Source organism: Rhinichthys klamathensis, unplaced genomic scaffold (genome assembly GCF_029890125.1).
Source record: "Rhinichthys klamathensis goyatoka isolate OS25496 unplaced genomic scaffold, OSU_Roscu_1.1 h1tg000111l_1, whole genome shotgun sequence".
Classification (NCBI taxonomy): domain Eukaryota; kingdom Metazoa; phylum Chordata; class Actinopteri; order Cypriniformes; family Leuciscidae; genus Rhinichthys; species Rhinichthys klamathensis.
In genome coordinates, this window is record NW_026606649.1 from 6,439,080 (window position 1) to 6,457,675 (window position 18,596).

An 18,596-nucleotide genomic window follows, 5' to 3' on the forward strand; every position below is an offset into this window, starting at 1 on the left:
TTGTGGAAAGTTCGTTGTGATGATATGACGCATCATCGTCAAATTCCTTTTTTGCCTGCATGGCCCGGGTTTGTTACATGGCCTGAATTTGGTGCTGTTTTCCCCAGGTGGCCTCAGGACCTAGATTTATAAAAATATCACCCAATCATAGAGGCAGCAAGGATGAGAGAACGAAATAGAGATTCGATAAAATTAGCTAGAACTGAAGTACAATACAGTTCACGCATTTATAAAGAAATGAACTGTTGCTTGAATGTTCTGCATCTTCACAATTAAAGAATCTTGTTCGAAGCAAATGAGGGATGATATAAAAAAAAAAAAACTCACATTGTTGATGGACATATTTAATTATACTGAATCAGTGGGAACACATGGTTCTGATATAAAAAATGGGACACCTCTGTTTTTCTGTTGCATTTTTTCAACAGCGATGAATTGATGTATATTGTACATGCAAGCATATGTCAATGGCTGTAAGAGTTTCTCTGACCTCATTAGGGATATAAATAAACCTTGGTCTTGGACTGAAGTTTCAACAGGAATTCTTTCATAAACCATCCCAGTCTAACAATAGGCGTTATCTCTGTATTTATCTCTGTATAGACAACCAGCCCACACAATGAAATCTCAAAATATTTATTGAGACAATTATAGATATGGGGGAGTTGGTTAATGAATACATTGAGATAACATTTAAAGTTAACCATGGAATCTCACATTTCATTACTCTCAGCTCCATGTATCAGATGTATGCGCTGGATATATATGAAGGACTTTATATAGTAAGCTGTTCTGAGAGATCCGAGGAGTGATGACACTATAGAGACACAGATGGTGATCTATTTACAACTCTTAATTTAGAACTTAAAGTTTTGGCCTGCTACAATTTGTTCATAATTAATCACGCACATAACACTGATAACAATGAAGACTCCCACTTAAAGCTATATTTAGTCTATTTTATTTACAAAAGACAGGCTTGTAGAATCATATCTTAAAGTTTTAGAAAACAAAGACAATAAATCTAAATATGTGACCTGGGTGTTTTTCCTGTTGCTTATGCAAAACTGTTGTGCTGTAAAAGCTCTCAGACTCAGACAAGTAAGTCTCCATTATAGTGCACAGTTTATCTAAGCATATTGCTTTTGTTTTTAAGCTTTTGCTTGTCTGTTTTTAAGGCCCTAGCCAGAGACATGTTCGCAGATGAACACTTTGATTGTTTTTCATCTCAGGCTGACATTCAGGGCTCTTGGAAAGTTACTGGCAGGTACAGTGGGATTCCATTTGTAAATTACATTATTTACTGGCTCGAGTCACTTTGTGTAATAACAACTGTGGGAAGATGATTAAACAAGCAATAATAATGATAACAGTACCAAACACTCATCAAACAATGAGTGTATGTTTACATAGTTGTACCACAGCGGCTTTGGCTTATGGTCATCTTCATTATATCAAATACCATATTTTTTTTATTTTATTTTTACCAGGAAGGTCCCATTGAGATACAATATCTCTTCTACCAGGGAGTCCTGGTCAAGATAGGCAGCACAAACAAGAATACAAAGTAATATGCCACAACATAACTACAAAACAAGAGTACCCATATCTGAGAAGCAATATTAATCCTAATCAACTGTTAAAACATTTACACCGTTCTATGAAAACAGACTTTAAAAGGGTTTTAAATGAAGCTAAAGATGGTAAATATTTCATATATGATATACCCTGAAGTTCATTCCATACATAAGGAGCGTAATTAGAAAAGGCTGATCTACCTAACTCTGTTTGGAAATTTGGAATCTTAAGTAAAAGTTTGACGTTTGATCTAGTATTATAAATACTAGTACAGTAAGTCAATGAACTAGATATATACAATGGTAATTTACCCAGTAAAGCTTTTAAAATAAAGATTAACATATGATTTTTCCTCTTCAAGTTCAGTGAAGTCCAATTTGTCAATTTATATAAGTTACAGTGATGTGTACGCACACTTGAACCAGTCACAAATCGTAAAGCAGCATGATAAACAGCATCCAATTTTTTCAGAGTATTTAAAGGCCATATAATTCTTGTATAGCCCAAGTAAAGCTGAAGGGAGGGGCAATAGGCTAGACTAGATTTCTAATTAAACAAATTTAAATAGCATTGATATAAGGGCACATTTGATTACACTTTATTTAAGTGAAAAATAATAGACCTACTTAAAACCCTTTAAGTGTCACCCCCCTTTTTTTGAATATACATGAAAATGCACATTTCAAACTTAAATGGTTGTAATTCAAGAATGCTTTGGAATATAGACGTAAGATTGGTCTTGTTTTAAAGAAGTTTTTGTAGAAGTGAAATAAATTAAGAAAGTGAAACAGAAAAAAAGTTATAGAAGTTTGAGTTTATGAAAATGCACAATGTAAAAAATTTAATTATCCATATTTTATATAAAATATATATTTTCAAAACCCGGGCGACTCTAAAACTGCAAAAAAAATCAAAGCCAAGAATCTGAACAAGTTGTGTTTAAAATTTTAGGTTGGTATCTAAAAAAATGAGCTTTCAGTAAGATTTTGTTTGGGCACAGTACCAAACTTTTTCACTAGATGACAACCAGACTCCATTACTGCCCATATAAGGGCACCTCCATTTCCAAATGTGTTTTGAGTGATATGAACCATTATTTCCACAATTTTCATACAATTTATGAAGTAGACATCCTATTCAGAAGTAATATGAGAAGTTTGGCAGATTTTGAGAAGAAAAGAACACGCATGTGCGTTTTAGCTTCCTGCCACATCATATAATTTTTTTCTTTATATTTAAAAAAAAATTCAGACCTTTTTTTCTAAAATAATTGAATGGATGCTATCTTTTGAACTCTTGGCATGAAAACAAACTGAGGTTTCTACCCTTCTTTCATGATTTTTCATGTTCATTGCTATTTCAAAATAAAGGTCTGAACAGGAGTATAAAAATATTCTTGTTGCAAATTGATAAATTGCGGCTCCTCTGTAATTTATTTTGAAAATCAATCACCAAATATGGAAACTAGAGATTATAAGCTTTCAAATGATATATAGTTTGTCAAGATTAGTTTAGGTTTAGTATATGATATTACTGTTTTAAAAATGTAATGGATTTGGGCCCACCGGTGGGCCCGTGACACTTAAGGGGTTTTAAAGGGAAAGTTCACCTAAAAATTCACCTTATTCACCCTCAAGTTGTTCCAAACTCATTTAAAGAATGTTGGTAACCAGACAGTTGATGGACCCCATTGACTTTCATAGAAGGAAAAAATACTATGGAAGTTGGGAACAACATGAGGGTGATAGGCTAAATAATGACAACATTTTCATTTTTTTGGGTGAACTATCCCTTTAATGCAACACACTTTTTAATGTCTGCCTGGTATGGGGAGGATTTCAAGTGAAATCACTTATTTCAGCAAACACAAAGTGAGGTCAATTAATCATGGATGCTGACAGGTGTTGCATCATCTTTATTTATTTATTTATTTACTTACTTACTTATTTAGTCTATTTATTGTAATTTGAAATTTCTCCCTTACCATGTGAAGAGGTGATATATATCATACTTTTGATTTATATCATATTATTTATTTTACTTATTTTAAGATTGAGAAATTGGGGACAAGACAATTAACTAATAATTTATATTCATAAAAAAGTAAAATATAGCCAAATAATTGATGTAATAATCCAAAACAGTTCCAATATGATCTTAAAAAAAGCTAAAGAAACTACCTCATGCTAAAGTTAAAGGGATAGTTCTCACAAAAATGAAAATTATGTCATCATTTATTCACCCTCAAGTTGTTCCAAACCTTATATGAATTTTTTTCTTCTGCTGAACACAAAAGAAGATATTTTGAAGAATGTCAGTAACCAAATAGTTTTCCTATGGAAGTCAATGGGACACATATTCTTAAAAAAAAAAAAAAATCTTCTTTTGTGTTCAGCAGACATTCATACAGATTTGGAACAACTTGTTGAGGGTGAGTAAATGATGACAGAATTTTCATTTTTGGGTGAATTATTCCTTTAACACATCGAAAACCCAAATACACACGCGGTTATTGTAGGCTATATGTGCTGTTCGACAGCTCCCTCTAGTGGAACAGCTAGAAACTTCCTTTCACGACATCAGCGGCACCTAGGCAGCAGCAGTATCTGATATGCATACGCGACTCTTGCTCTGGACTACAGGCGCACCTCTCCAAGGTTGGACACCTGAAAAACACACCCTCTCTACGTTTTCTCTATACATTAACGCTTGCCGATGGAGCTAACGGTCGAATGGTTTATTGGGTATTGCGAATGCATGATGTGCTGTAGCCTATTTGAGTTTTATTTCTAGTAAGGACATATACGGAACATGGCGCTGATGCAACTGACAGGGTCTGCTGTGGAAACTACATTATATCCTTTTATTCTCCAGTCCCATCTCTGCTCTTTGGCAAGCTATCAGGCCACACGCTTTTCTTGCTGTGACATAGGCTACTGTACATGAATTGACATTACCATGTCATATTTGCTCGGTATGAGGTGAATAACGGAATGATTATGAATTATTATTCAAATAAAGATCATATAAGAAAAAAGTTCTTAAAATTGTATGAAATACAATATTTTTATTTAGTCAAAAGTCACATTTTGCCGCATACGCCAGGTGACCCGTTCTGCTGTAACCCAGACAACACTGGGAAAAACATGGACAAGCTTTCAAGGATACTGTGACATTAGCCGATTTATCTCAAGAACTTTAATAATTTAGGTCAAAAGTTGCAGACGGGTGATTTAAAATATTAATTAGTTTAAGTTAGGAATTGTATAGCCTAATTCATAAAATGTTATTATTTTAGAGGTCATAGTACTAACAGCATTTATATACTCTCTACTAGATTCATTTCAATATCAAAGGGCACATTTATATAACCCTTTATATATAACTACATCCAAAATATTATGAGAGATTAACTTTCCAGTGCAATGATGATGATGAGGTATCATGAGTTTATATCGAGTGGCGAGTCTGTAAATGTAGCTTATTGTTCAGTGTTTGCTTTTAATATGACAATGAAACCACTGATAGTTGGCTTATCGCTATAAAAAATAATAATTTTCATAACTTTATAAATAACTTTCAGGCAAATATTGATTTGACCTATTGTAAACTAACTGAATAAAGAAGAGTTAACAAAATATGCAAAAGTATAGTGCTATTATGTGGTTGTTGCAGTACATCTGAGCGCAATTGGCCCATAAATAACTTATTTGTATGATTAATTATTTAGTTTCCCTTTTCATGTTGCAGGCTGCCTGTAACCCAACGAGAGCCCAGTGATGGGCAAGGAGAAGCTCCATATCAACATCGTGGTCATTGGCCATGTGGACTCAGGAAAGTCCACCACCACAGGCCACCTCATTTACAAGTGTGGAGGCATCGACAAGAGGACCATTGAGAAGTTTGAGAAGGAAGCTGCAGAGGTATTGGCAGTCCAAATAAATATAGCTACAATTCGTCGCTGTGTTATCACATGTATATAATTATTCAAAGAGGCCCACTGTGTAAAATATGACTCAAGCAATGTCAAACAAGCAAGAGTGCATTAATCAGCATTAATCACAGATTTTGAGTGTAAGTTTGCTTTATAATCAATTCTATGAACAATAAGTTAAGATCCAATAACCTAAAATGATAATTCACTTAAATATAATATTCTGTCATCATGTATTCACCACTATGACTTTCTTCAGTGGAACAAAAAAATAGATATTTTGAAGAATGAAGAACTGTTTTTGTACAAACAATGAAAGTCAGCAAGGTCCAAAACAACACTGGACACCATTGACTTTCAATGTATGGATAAATCACTGAGACAAAAAGCTTCTTTCTTAAAGTCCCCCTGTAGTCAATGATTGTATCCCTTAAAACTCGTCTTTGATCACCAAAATGACATATTTAAGCGTTTTTTCCCTGAAAAAAAAATAAAAATATTCATGCCTCAAAATAGCTTGAATGGAACTCTACATCCTTGCCTCATTTAGTATGCGCGGTTCTATGAATATACAAATTAGCCCCGCCTCCTCTCACTCACACCAGCTCAGAGATCCACTAGTCGACGATCACATGTTGACTCGTTAACAAGGTAGTTTGTGATGTCAAAAACACCAAAACACCAGTGATTTCAAACAGCGTTTTTAGACTCTTTGGTTCACCGCAGTTTTAAGGAGAAAATACTCAGTAATGGTGTTGACTTATGAATTTGCACATGGTTTGTCTTAAAGCATATTAAAATGCCACAAAGACATATAAATAACATAAAAGCTTGATTTTTAACACAGAGGGACTTTAACAAAATGGACTTTAACAAAATTTAGTAGTATCAAATTTCCAGGCAAAATGGCACAACTTTGCTTCCCATTCCACTTTCATTTTTGCTCCACTTCCATAGGCTACTCTGGTCTGGAATACCATAAACAACCAGTGAAGTGATACAAATATTGACATAACTGTGCTGTTGGAACACAGTTTGACCTATCAAATTGGAGGACTGAAAATAACTGTTGCATTGTGCACTTGTGTGACAGAGGCAATTCGTTCAAGAAATTCAGTAACAGATCTTTCTCTAAACTTATATTTGTCCTCACCTTTTATAGATGGGAAAAGGCTCCTTTTAGTATGCTTGGGTCCTTGACAAACTCAAAGCTGAGAGAGAGAGAGGGATCACCATCGACATCTCCCTGTGGAAGTTTGAGACCAGCAAGTACTATGTCACCATCATTGATGCTCCAGGACACAGAGACTTTATTAAGAACATGATCACTGGCACCTCACAGGTTTTCATTATCACATAAAAAAAATGTATCACACCAAAAAGTTTATTCCATCAAAGTATTAATAACCTTTCATTTCTCTTGATACAGGCAGACTGTGCTGTGTTGATCGTGGCAGCTGGCGTTGGTGAATTTGAGGCTGGCATCTCAAAGAACGGACAAACACGTGAGCATGCCTTGCTGGCGTACACCCTGGGCGTCAAACAACTGATCGTGGGTGTCAACAAGATGGACTCTACGGAACCCAATTACAGCCAGAAGCGCTATGAGGAGATTGTGAAAGAAGTCAGCACTTATATCAAGAAAATCGGCTACAACCCCGACACAGTGGCATTTGTGCCAATCTCCGGATGGAATGGGGATAACATGCTGGAGGCCAGCCCAAATGTTAGTGTTATATCACATAAAGATGTATATCTTTCATATTATCAATAGACTCAATAGTTTTAGAAATTAATTAATATCACTGGCATAATTTAGTCATTTGCAAGCCAACCTCTTATTTATTATACTTATGTTATTTGTAGATTTAATATTATATGCATTACTGCATGCTATGCATTCACAATATACACAACCATTAAAACATTATGAGTCAGTACGATTTTTTATTGTTTTTGAAATATGTGTGCTCACTAAGGCTGTATTTACTTGATCAAAAACAGTAAAACCGTCATATTTTTTATTCCTGTGATGGCAAAGCTACATTTTCAGAAGCCATTACTCCTTCAGTCTTCAGTGCCACATGATCCTTCAGAAATCATACTAATATGCTGATCTACATTTACATAATACATTTATTCATTGATTTGGTGCTCAAGAAAAAAACATATTTTGATCAATTATGAAAACTGTTGAAAGCTGTTTAATATTTTTGTGGAAAATGTGATGCGTTTTACAGGATTCTTTGCTGAATAAAAGGTTCAAAAGAACAGCATTTATTTGAAATAGACATATTTTGTAATATTATAAATGTCTTTACTGTCACTCTTGATCAATTGAATGCAGCCTTGCTGATTAAAAGCATTAATTTCTTTAAAAAAAAATCTTACTGACCCCTCCATTGTTTCCTGAGAGCTTCCAAATGTTCAATACCTGCTATTAATAATTAGTATTCATTATTAATAGCAGGTATTGAACATTTGGAAGCTCTTAAGGAAACAATGGAGGGGTCAGTAAGATTTTTTTTGGTTGTCTGTAGATGACCTGGTTCAAGGGCTGGAAGATCACTCGTAAGGATGGGAGTGGCTCTGGGACGACTCTATTGGAGGCTCTGGATGCCATTCAGTCTCCAACCCGCCCCACTGACAAACCCCTCCGACTCCCGCTGCAGGATGTGTACAAAATCGGAGGTATTTAGGACACCCAAACTTAAAAAGGGTCTCAATAATAACACTTGTTTAAAATAAACTTTAAGATCATAATTATGCACATTATAGCTAATCTTTTTCTTGTAAAGATGTGTGACCTATGAATGACTTATAGTTTTCTATGTATATAAGGATGGGATTGGAGAAAGTATTATACACATCACCTTTAAGTATGATAATCCCAAGGAAATTAAATAACTAACATCACAAAGACTGATATTTCCAGTAAATAATACCAACAAACATCCCTCTTTTACCTTTGCACTCTTTCTGTGTAGGAATTGGTACTGTGCCTGTGGGACGTGTAGAGACAGGTATTCTGAAACCTGGTCTAGTTGTGACATTTGCACCCGTGAACGTGACCACTGAGGTCAAATCTGTGGAGATGCATCACGAGGCTCTATCTGAAGCTCTTCCAGGCGATAATGTGGGATTTAATGTGAAGAATGTCTCAGTCAAAGATATCCGACGTGGGAATGTTGCAGGTGACAGCAAGAACGATCCTCCACAGGAGGCGGCGAGTTTCACAGCTCAGGTAAAGATCTTAGCTATATGTGTTTTTATAGGGTTTCAATTACAAAGCCTACTGACACAATTCATGATATCCTTTTTGCCCAGAGGGAGTTCTGAATATGCCTGTTAGGGTTTATCTTTTTAAACTGCACTTTTATTCAGATGGTGTTTGTCATTACAAACTATTCACTTGTCCACTTTCTGCTCTGGTCAGGTGATCATTCTGAACCATCCAGGTCAGATCAGTGCTGGTTATGCCCCAGTTCTCGACTGCCACACTGCTCATATTGCCTGTAAGTTTGCCGAGTTAAAGGAGAAGATTGACCGTCGCTCTGGGAAGAAGCTTGAAGATAATCCCAAGTCCCTGAAGTCTGGGGATGCTGCTATTGTAGATATGATACCAGGCAAACCCATGTGTGTGGAGAGTTTCTCTGAGTATCCTCCTCTTGGTAAGGGTCATATCTTAATTTTGATTTAAAGGTAATAATTCCTCTAGTATGTTTACTATAAAACAATGTATTACCAAAGTCACTCTCAATGCAAAGATTCCTTTATTTTTTTCCAAGTGATTTTTCAAGAATATTTCACCCTTTCAAGGGCAGGCACAAAATGATTAATAATAGTTTTATTTTTGGGCATTTTATCCTTTATTTGACAGGACACTTTAGACAGAAAGTGATAGGAGAGAAGAGAGGGGAACAGCAAAGGACTTTTAGCCAAGATTGAAAATTGCATCCAAATAGGCTATGGCTCTTACAAAATAATTAATAATTATAATAATATCAATTCATGAAGCGCAGCTCACACAAGTCAATTTCAAACCAATCAACTTTCTGTTGGTCAGTATGGCGAATTTGCATGACCATCTTGAACCTGAATTTGCAGAACAGTAAATGCACCTCAAAATGCTTAGTAAAATTAAAATGTAATTTAAATGTTAATACATAAGTTGTATATATTTACAGTATTGTAGCATGTAAATGGAAGGCGTAAAATGCAATATGAATCTTGATTTTTGGCCTCACAGAGATTGAAGACCCTTGATTTATAATCATAACTAAGCTCTGTTTTTCTTATGATCTTCATTTCCCAGGTCGCTTTGCAGTGCGTGACATGCGTCAGACCGTAGCAGTGGGCGTCATCAAGGGTGTTGAGAAGAAGACTTCTTCCTCCGGGAAGGTCACAAAATCTGCCCAAAAGGCCCAGAAGAACAAATGAATGTTGTGCTGGGCTGCTAACACTTGGGTCAGCCACACCATCCCTCCTCTTTTCAACTCCATAATCAAGGCTTGGTTAATTATCACAATGCATCGCAAAAGCAGAAGAAGGAAAAGGAAACCTTGCACCTGCTTGACAATGATTATGATGGTATATTTATGTTTAACTGTATGTTCAGTTTGAATTGTAAGTCTATTTGCTCTATTGTTAAATTGTTATAAGCACTTTAAGAAGACTCTTGCTAAGATTGCTTAAATGACCTGGCTTATAGTCCAATAGGTTGAAGATTCTTAGTCTGTTCTGATTGATGTGATTGATCAACAGTCTGTTGATGTGTTGTGATGTGATGTAGTTTTTTAAAAGTCTTTTTCTGTGTGCATGAAGCTAAAGTACCCAGCGCACTTTACTGTCTACCCTGACAGCGCTCCGAAGAAGCATGAGCTATCCTGTTTGCACTTGCACTCATGTACTTTAACGAGAATATGATTCTCCATTATCTTATGTGTCGGTTCTTAACCAAAAATAAAATGCATTTGAACTCTGTCTGCTTCTAAATTACTAGACAAAGGAATAACAACAGGAGAAGATATTTTCACAAGCATCTTTGATGAGTATAGGCATGTATGCTATTGTATTTACGTCAGATTTTGGAGAGATCTGACACAAATATTCACTGCTGTTGCACATGCCAACTAAAATGATAAAAACAATGACTATAAAAATATAACTATTAGTAAATATTACAAACTATAATTAACAACAAAATAAAATAACATTTATTATGAATTATGATAAATCACACACATACATACAATGTATTAAAGGGTTGATGAACTGAGAAATCAAATTTTCCTTGAGCTTTTGACATCTAAGAGGTCATCATATAAGAATATCCTGTAAGTTTCAGAACTGAAAACGTCCTTGTTAGTCCAATAAAAGCTTTTATTGACACCAGGCTCAGCAAACGACTCGTTTTTCAAAGTGGGGAACTATGACGACAAAGAGGATAAAACACCACCCCCGCAGAAGAAGATCAACCCCTGCTACAACACGGCCGGTTTAGCCCCGCCCACCGATTCGCGCGAAACTCATTTTAATATGCAAAACTGTTATCCACTCGCAGCAGTGGGCGTTTACTTCCAAGTCTTCAATGCCAGACGCCCATAAAAACCGAGCGTTTTTGAGCTAGGCTCAAAACTAGGGTAGTAGAAAATAGCCTATTACTTTTTCATTTTGATGTTTTTGAATGTAAAAACCAAGCGAACGTCATAAGTTGACCTCAGACAACAATATAATAAAAAAAAAAAAAAAAAAGCCAGCTCATGACCCCTTTAAAATGATTCATAATTGCTATTTTTTATTGTTGTTAATAATAATTTATATTCACAAAACTAACAGGTAGGATATTAAGTTGGGCTGCAGCTGTGATGTGATCAGAACTAATTACAAAAACAGCAACTAATGTAGTATGGAAACTATCAGATGCTTCTCTCAAAATTGAATCTGCTTTAGCAAAACTGTAAAATTTTCAGCAGCATCTGGTACTTTTTTTTTACATAAGAAAAGTAAATGACCTTGTAATACAATATGATAAATTCAGAAAGAGAAAAATATGTTCTGACCATTTTTATCTATTTTTAGGCAGGTTGTAAATTTCAGGTTGACAAGGCTTTTTGTAATGAGACTGTGTTTCTGTATGCTGAAGACATGCAGTGTCTTGCATACATACTGTATGCTTAAGACAAGAGTGTTCATGCAGTCCAGTGAATAGTTCATGCCATCTATGATTTTGATCATTTCAGCAGGTTGATTATTAATCTACCACATTCTATTAGATTTAAAAAAAAAGTTACAGTACATTTGAAAAAGAACAATGCATGCAATGATATATCATGTACGGTGACCGATACAAAATCATAATTGTTTCTTTTAAATAAACCAAACTAACATGTATAAAATGATCTAAATGTACTTTTTCCTCATAAAAATACAAAAAAACCCTACAAAATAAAATAAGCTCTCGTATCAAAGTTTCATTCCATCAGAGGGGGTTTCTAAGAACACTTTAGATATTGAGTTATTTTAGTCGAACATGTGGCATATTCATAGTTTCATTGCTGTCCGTATTGGGTGAATGTCCACGTGCTAGGTTGTGACTAGCACCAGCCGTAGTACTTGTCCTAAGCAGCTCCGATGAGTAGGATGGATCAATCGGGGGCTGAGAAAGAAAGTCAAACCCTTGAGTATGTGTCTTTGAGACCTCCAGGTCTCTATCGCTGATGAAGAGATTAGCTTCTCCCCAGCCCGCTACCCCCATCTCAATGCCCCCAGCTGAAGAGTCCTGGCTGCTGCTAACACTAGTGGAGAAACTAGCCTGACTAGAATGCATGTCCAGAACCTCTAGAGCGGGCTGCATGAGGTCCTGCACAGAGAGGGACTTCCCCAAACCTCTGTCTTCACTGCATTGGTCTTGAACCGGGACAAGAGTCGAAACTGGAACAAGGGGGTCCATCTCCACCTCTGCATCCAGGCTTATATGTCTCCTCCAAGAACTGTCTTCTTTAGCATTTGGTCTGTTTTTTTGCTGAAGCTTGCAGCCCATACTAGAGTTAAGTCCTAAGTCTATCCCAACTCCTCTAAAGTAGGATTTGGCGTAGTCGGTGGGGTCTGACCTAGAGGGTCCCATGCTGCGGGCATGGCCTGGTTGTGGAGGAACAGTGGAGAGTTGAAGTTTTGAAGAAGCTGTGGGTGGAAGAGGTGGAGCTGGTTGGCCAACGTATGGAAAGTGGCTTACAGAGTGAAAGCTGTTGGCGCTGAGGATTTGAGATGGACTGCCTTGTGCTGATGGACACTCCATGGATGGGGTTGAAGGAACCTGGAAGGTCGATGGGTTAAAAGGCGAGGCAGAGGCTGGATTGAGCCCAGGGGAAGATGTTGTGGAGTTGTTCTGGTTTAGATTGAGTTCATTGGGGGCTAATATTAGTTGGAGAGCCCTGGGATGATTGTAACAGATGGACTGGCTGACCTGGGAGGGGCAAGAGAGATCCTTACTGAGGATGGTGCTCTGATAGTCTGACGTCTCCTCCAACCCAAAAGGAGGAAGAGAGGAGAGAGTGGGGGCAGAGGACGAACCCTTCAGAACCTGCCGGTAGATGTCCAGCAATGAGTCCAGCTTAGCTTCAATAGACTGTACCTATAGAGATGATATATGGAACACAGAAATATTGTTTGTCAGACAACATTATGTTTATGTTATGTTTAATACAGTGGTTCTCAACCTTTTGACTCAAAGGCCAAATATCTAGTTCTGTCACAAAACTCTTGAGGATAGATCGCTATCTGCTAGCTTTCAAATCAATTACTACATGGCACAAGCCAATTGGTCTCTGTTGCATCTGCAGCCAATGAGCTTGCTTGCTCAACATTTAAATAGTTTGGTTCTGTGATTGCTTACAGCAATCATAAACCCTCCACCTCCCCAGTTCCACCTGTGTAGATGTGCTAAAGGTAATTTCATGTATGCTATTTGTGCTATGTATTTCTTATTATGTGACCACTTATTAACATTATGTGATGTTTTTTTATGTTGTGTAAATTTTGGGACCTTTTATTTAGAAAACAAAAAGGTTATATATGCAAAGTCGAATGGAATGCTCAATATCTCAAAACTGCAGATAGAGCCTTATAATTCCAAGGTGGTGATTTTCTGAACAGGATAATCATACTGTATTGTGAATCATTTCCATTCAAAAACCGTGAATCATAAATTGTATATATTTGTGTGTATTTAGGATACGTAAAACACTAACTATAAAAAAGCCTTATCATGACTAAGGAGTCGGCCATTTTACTATAAAAATGTTAAAATACATTTCTAGCACCATCAATTTCACCCCAGAATGTTCTTAAACACAAGTAATCTTTCAAAATAAAAATGAGACTTATTACTTTCAGAAAAACAAAACAAGAAAAGTGTTTTAAGAGACTTTTTCTAAACATCCACAGGGCTAAACTGCCCATAGTTGAAGCAACAAACTGTCTCATTTCTGTCATATTGAAAACCAGTGCATTATCCAAGGATTCAATGAGATGGAATGAATCAATGTACATTGGATTGTGTAATGCATTGTTTAACCAAGTGTCTCTACTCACCTGTCTCTCTACCTTACACACCCTTCCCAACATGCTCACATCTTCCAGAATGTCTCCATCAGATAACAACTTTTCTCTGACCTTCTTATCCACAGGCATCTGGCCCCTACCAAGAATCTGATCCACCCTGAAAGTGTGAGAGAGACATTTGCAGAAAGAGACAGGAATGAAATGTGTGAAAAGAAATTAATATTTACATCCCAATAAGTAGACAGAGAACTGAAAAAACAAGTTTAAAGACAAAATGTCAATGTCATCAAGCTGTGCCCACAACAAATCCCATGACACTTAACTGCAGGGGCGTCACTAGGCCCTTTTTAGGGGGGCTTCAGCCCCCCTAAACTTCTGCCTAGCCCCCCTAAAAATGTGCGATTAATGTAGGCTACACAAATTCGTGTTCGCTTCAGTCTTGTTATAATCAGATTCAGCGCGTTCTTCATCTTCAATCCGCAGCGGCGCCGAGCAGAGAGCACGTCAGAAACAGAGGACAGGGTGTGTGTGTGTGTGTGTGTTCATGTGTGTTCATCTGAGCCTCATTGGTCTGTCACTGCTCGTCAATGTCAGAATATTTGAGATGACCAATCAAATCAAAGTAGGCGGGCTTTATGTTCACAGACGCTGCTGAGCGCGAATTTTTTAACAGTGCGACTCGACGCGTATATGGTCAAGTGCGAGATAAGATGTAAGTAGCTAAACTTAACATTTCATATTTTACTTTTTTAGGTCATAAATGTGAAACGAATGACAAAAAATAATCAGGCAAACTAATATAGTTTTGTCTAATTTCGCCATTTTGAACTGAAAATAGGCCTATGTAACGTGACTCATGTAATGTAATAATTAGTTTACAAGAAACGTTAACAAAGCCGTTTTCATCATGTTAGGCACAAGATTAATAATGAATGTGTACATATTGAGAATATAATACAAATTGTAGCCTTTAGTAAATTAAAAAAGCTCAGCTTTAGGAGGGGAAGAGAAAGGGATGAAGAGACTGAGAAAAAAAGAAAGAGTGATAGAGATGAGAAGAGAGCAGGTATTGACAAATAATCTGCCCACTGACATGGTTTTAAAGCTATTTCTTATCCTTTTTTGGTCTTCAAACGTCTTGAAATGCACATATCAGAGAAATAAAAAATTTGAACCCCCTACTAAACTCAAATTTAGGACCTCTGTGACTAAAGCCCTGTATTAGGCCCTGTATTAGGCATTAGATCAATAATAAATGTGTAGCCTACATATTGTGAATGCATTTAATAAACTTAATTACCTTTAGTAGCTTTCAGTAAATAAACGCGTCTGAGAAAATGATTCATAGGCAAAATCAACCTATCAGTTGACCCTATGTTTACTTTCTTCACTGACAATATCAGTCAAAGCCTATATCAGTCAAAGCTCAGCTTTAGGAGGGGAAGAGACAGGGCAAGATAAAAACAAAGAGAAAAAGAGTGTGATGCTGATGAGGAGAGAAAAATAATCAGCTGCCCACTATCCAAGTTTTTTGGCGTTCAGAACATCTAAAAATCCACATATCAGAGATCAGAGAAATCAAAATTTTCTCGGGGAGACCGCGAACCCCCCTATTTGTCCTACCTCACATTTGGGACCACAGTTATTATAAAACCGTGCCTTTGCATCGTAATGAAAATGGTTAATAGTGATCTTTAGATCCTAAACTAAAGTGTTACCTTTTTTATATATTTTTTTTAAATCATATTGGGGGCTTAGCCCCCCTAAAATGAAAATCCTAGTGACGCCCCTGCTTAACTGCTACTATAATTCAAGATTCAAGATTTGAATTTATCATGTATCTTGTACACTGAAATATACAGTGAGGAATTCAAAATTATTTAGACTCACAGCTCATTTGATTTGTTCATTTAGAGTCTATGAAGAATGTCATAAACTGTAATATCCAGTTTTGTTCACATGGTGGCACTAGTCTCACTTCATTGAAACCTTGATCATTTGACTTCACTATAGGCTTCAGTGAAGAAATATAATGAAAATATACAGATTTAAAGTTTTTTTTTAAGTGAAAAAAAAAAATTGCCCATAAAATCTATGATGCTTATAAAGACAAAACATGCTTAAAAAGAGCCGCTTGGCACATATTGTCTGCCTTTTTGTTGTTGTTTACTTTTAAAAGTGGACTGCATCACGGGATAGCAAAGTGTCCACTTACTGCACACTTCAGAATCTCAGTAGATGCAATATGTCATTTGAGTATTGTTTGTATGGAAGTAAAATAATGACTAATGTCTCTAAAAAAATAAATAATAATTGAATTGCACTTATTTAAAAAAAAAAAAAAATGCATTGCATACACAGTCCACCTAACCAGCAGGTGGTGCAAGAGGGTGATGACAAAGACCAAAACAACAGGTAGATTCATTCATTCACAAAAACTGATTTACAGAAATAGAGCATTAAGTCTTTTTCAGATGTAATGTTTGGTCTGACCATCAGCGTCATGGTGAATAACATTATATTTATATCTCCTTTGCGGTGGAGAATATTGCTTACATGTACACTGGGATAAAAGTAATAACGCAAAGACTTTTAATTAAACGTAAACTCAGCTTTCATGTCCTTCTGTATATATACTGACCATGATAATCATAACACATACTTACCACTTGCTCCATTTCTGTAAATAAGTTTTTGTGAATGAATGAATGAATCTGCCTGTTGTTTTGGTCTATGTCATCACCCGCTTGCATCACCTACTGTTTAGGTTACTAAAGGCAGATGGTGATTATGCATCTGTACTCAGTGTTGAATATTCTGCTGAATTTAAACTACTGAATTTGTTGAAATGATTTTTTAAAGCGAAATAAAATGGACTGAAAATTGCCTGTCGAATATTATAGGTGGAATTTTTAAACAGACTAAATATTTTGGAAATTAAGTCTGGAAGGAGAATACAGATTCTTACATTTTTAATAATGATATTGTGTAGGAAATGTTTTCATTTTAATATGAACAAATTAAAAATACAACCCTGCTGAATTTCAGCCCCCAAAAATGCAAGCCCTGAAAATACAATGCATTAAAATGCAAGCACTGTTAATGTTTTTTTTTAATAAGTGCAATTCAACATGCTTTTGTGTTTCAAAGACATTAGTCATTATTTTGCTTCCATATATTTATATATAGGTCGATCAAGAATAGCGAGTATTCAGACGTTCTACACATTTGACATTTTTTCCATACTGTGTACAGCATTACAGTGCACATATTTGAGTGCAGGGATTATTTTGAGTTGAAAATGTATATAACCATGATGAATAATGGTACGTACTAATATGCAATAATGATACATTAGCTTCTTAAACGCTCAACATCGCATTGTATGGCAGAACCTCAGGGCCTCCCCACCACCCAGTGACCCATATATGACCAAGGAGAACCACTGCCTCGGGGCCATCAGAACACATGTGACATGATGGCATTAATATGAACCAGACAGACCAGTGTGAATATGATGTAGAGGTCATAAACTTGGCCACTAATAAACTCTTTGATTTCACATGATCCTTTAGAAATCATTCTAATATGCTGATCTAAATTTACATTTTAATTTATTGATTTGGTTCTCAAGAAACATTTCTTATTAGTATCAATGTTGAAAACAGTTGTACTGCTTAATATTTTTTTGTAAAAACTGTGATACCATTTCTTTCAGGATTCTGTGATGGAAGAGAAATAGACATCTTTTGAAAACATTATAAATGTCTTTACTGTCACTCTTTTTCAATTTAATGCATCCTTGCTGAAAAAAAGTATTCATTTCTTGTCAAATTAAATAAATACATTTTCCCGAACCCACACTTTTAAATGTTAGAGTATAGTTTGCATATAAGGAAAAACATGTTCAGACAGTAGTTGGTTTGTCTTACCTAGTTTGCAGACTCTTAATTCGGCAGAGCATGTCTAGGTGACCGGCTGAATATTGCTCTATTACATCCTTCACGTCATATGGGCGTAGAGTTTCCTTAAACTTCTTCTTTGCCACATGGAATTTCATGATCCTGCAGAACCATATGATAGTATTATACTTTTATTCAGGAGTATACAGCTCAAAACAAATATGACAGCACAGATATTTTATGTGCCAATTTGTCTTCTTGTTCTGAGTGAAATAGTAAAGGATGAATTGATGCCCTTTCAGCATCTAAATTATCTAACGGAACAATTCAAAAACTGAAACAATGTCTTGAAACAAATGATTTGCATTTTGAGTTGACTCAGCATGACCACAGCAATGTTTCTGAAAACTAAGGTAACCAAATGACAGCATGGACAAATGTAACACCCTGGGAAAGTCTGAGCTTGGCATCACATACAGTAAATGTCAGGGTCCAACCAGGCCCCAGCTGAAAGCTACAGGGTTACCAAAGCACTTCAGCTACAGGCTGGACTATTCAGTCAAGCGGGACACCCTATAGAAGACCGAGTACATTTTTCATTCCTCATAATAAAAGCAAAA

General features: G+C 36.1%; 2 protein-coding genes across 2 annotated transcripts in view; one reads left to right on the forward strand and one right to left on the reverse strand.

Moving 5' to 3' along the window:
* The first annotated feature begins 4,140 nt into the window (after nucleotides 1-4,140).
* Nucleotides 4,141-10,493, forward strand: eef1a1b (eukaryotic translation elongation factor 1 alpha 1b). Its single transcript, XM_056254378.1, is given in 8 exon segments — nucleotides 4,141-4,235; nucleotides 5,329-5,501; nucleotides 6,675-6,854; nucleotides 6,942-7,238; nucleotides 8,053-8,203; nucleotides 8,500-8,756; nucleotides 8,949-9,183; nucleotides 9,828-10,493. Coding segments are annotated over 7 exon segments (1,389 nt in total). The 5' UTR covers nucleotides 4,141-4,235; nucleotides 5,329-5,357; the 3' UTR covers nucleotides 9,953-10,493.
* A 1,211-nt stretch (nucleotides 10,494-11,704) lies between these two features.
* The window catches only part of kcnq5b (potassium voltage-gated channel, KQT-like subfamily, member 5b), a 169,757-nt gene continuing 162,865 nt past the window's right edge, over nucleotides 11,705-18,596 (reverse strand). Inside the window, exons 12-14 of the mRNA XM_056254375.1 lie at nucleotides 18,007-18,138; nucleotides 14,105-14,231; nucleotides 11,705-13,145 (exon numbers count right to left, since the gene is read on the reverse strand). Of these exons, the coding sequence (XP_056110350.1) occupies nucleotides 12,030-13,145; nucleotides 14,105-14,231; nucleotides 18,007-18,138 (1,375 nt within the window). The 3' untranslated portion in view covers nucleotides 11,705-12,029. The remainder of the gene's footprint in view (nucleotides 13,146-14,104; nucleotides 14,232-18,006; nucleotides 18,139-18,596) is intronic.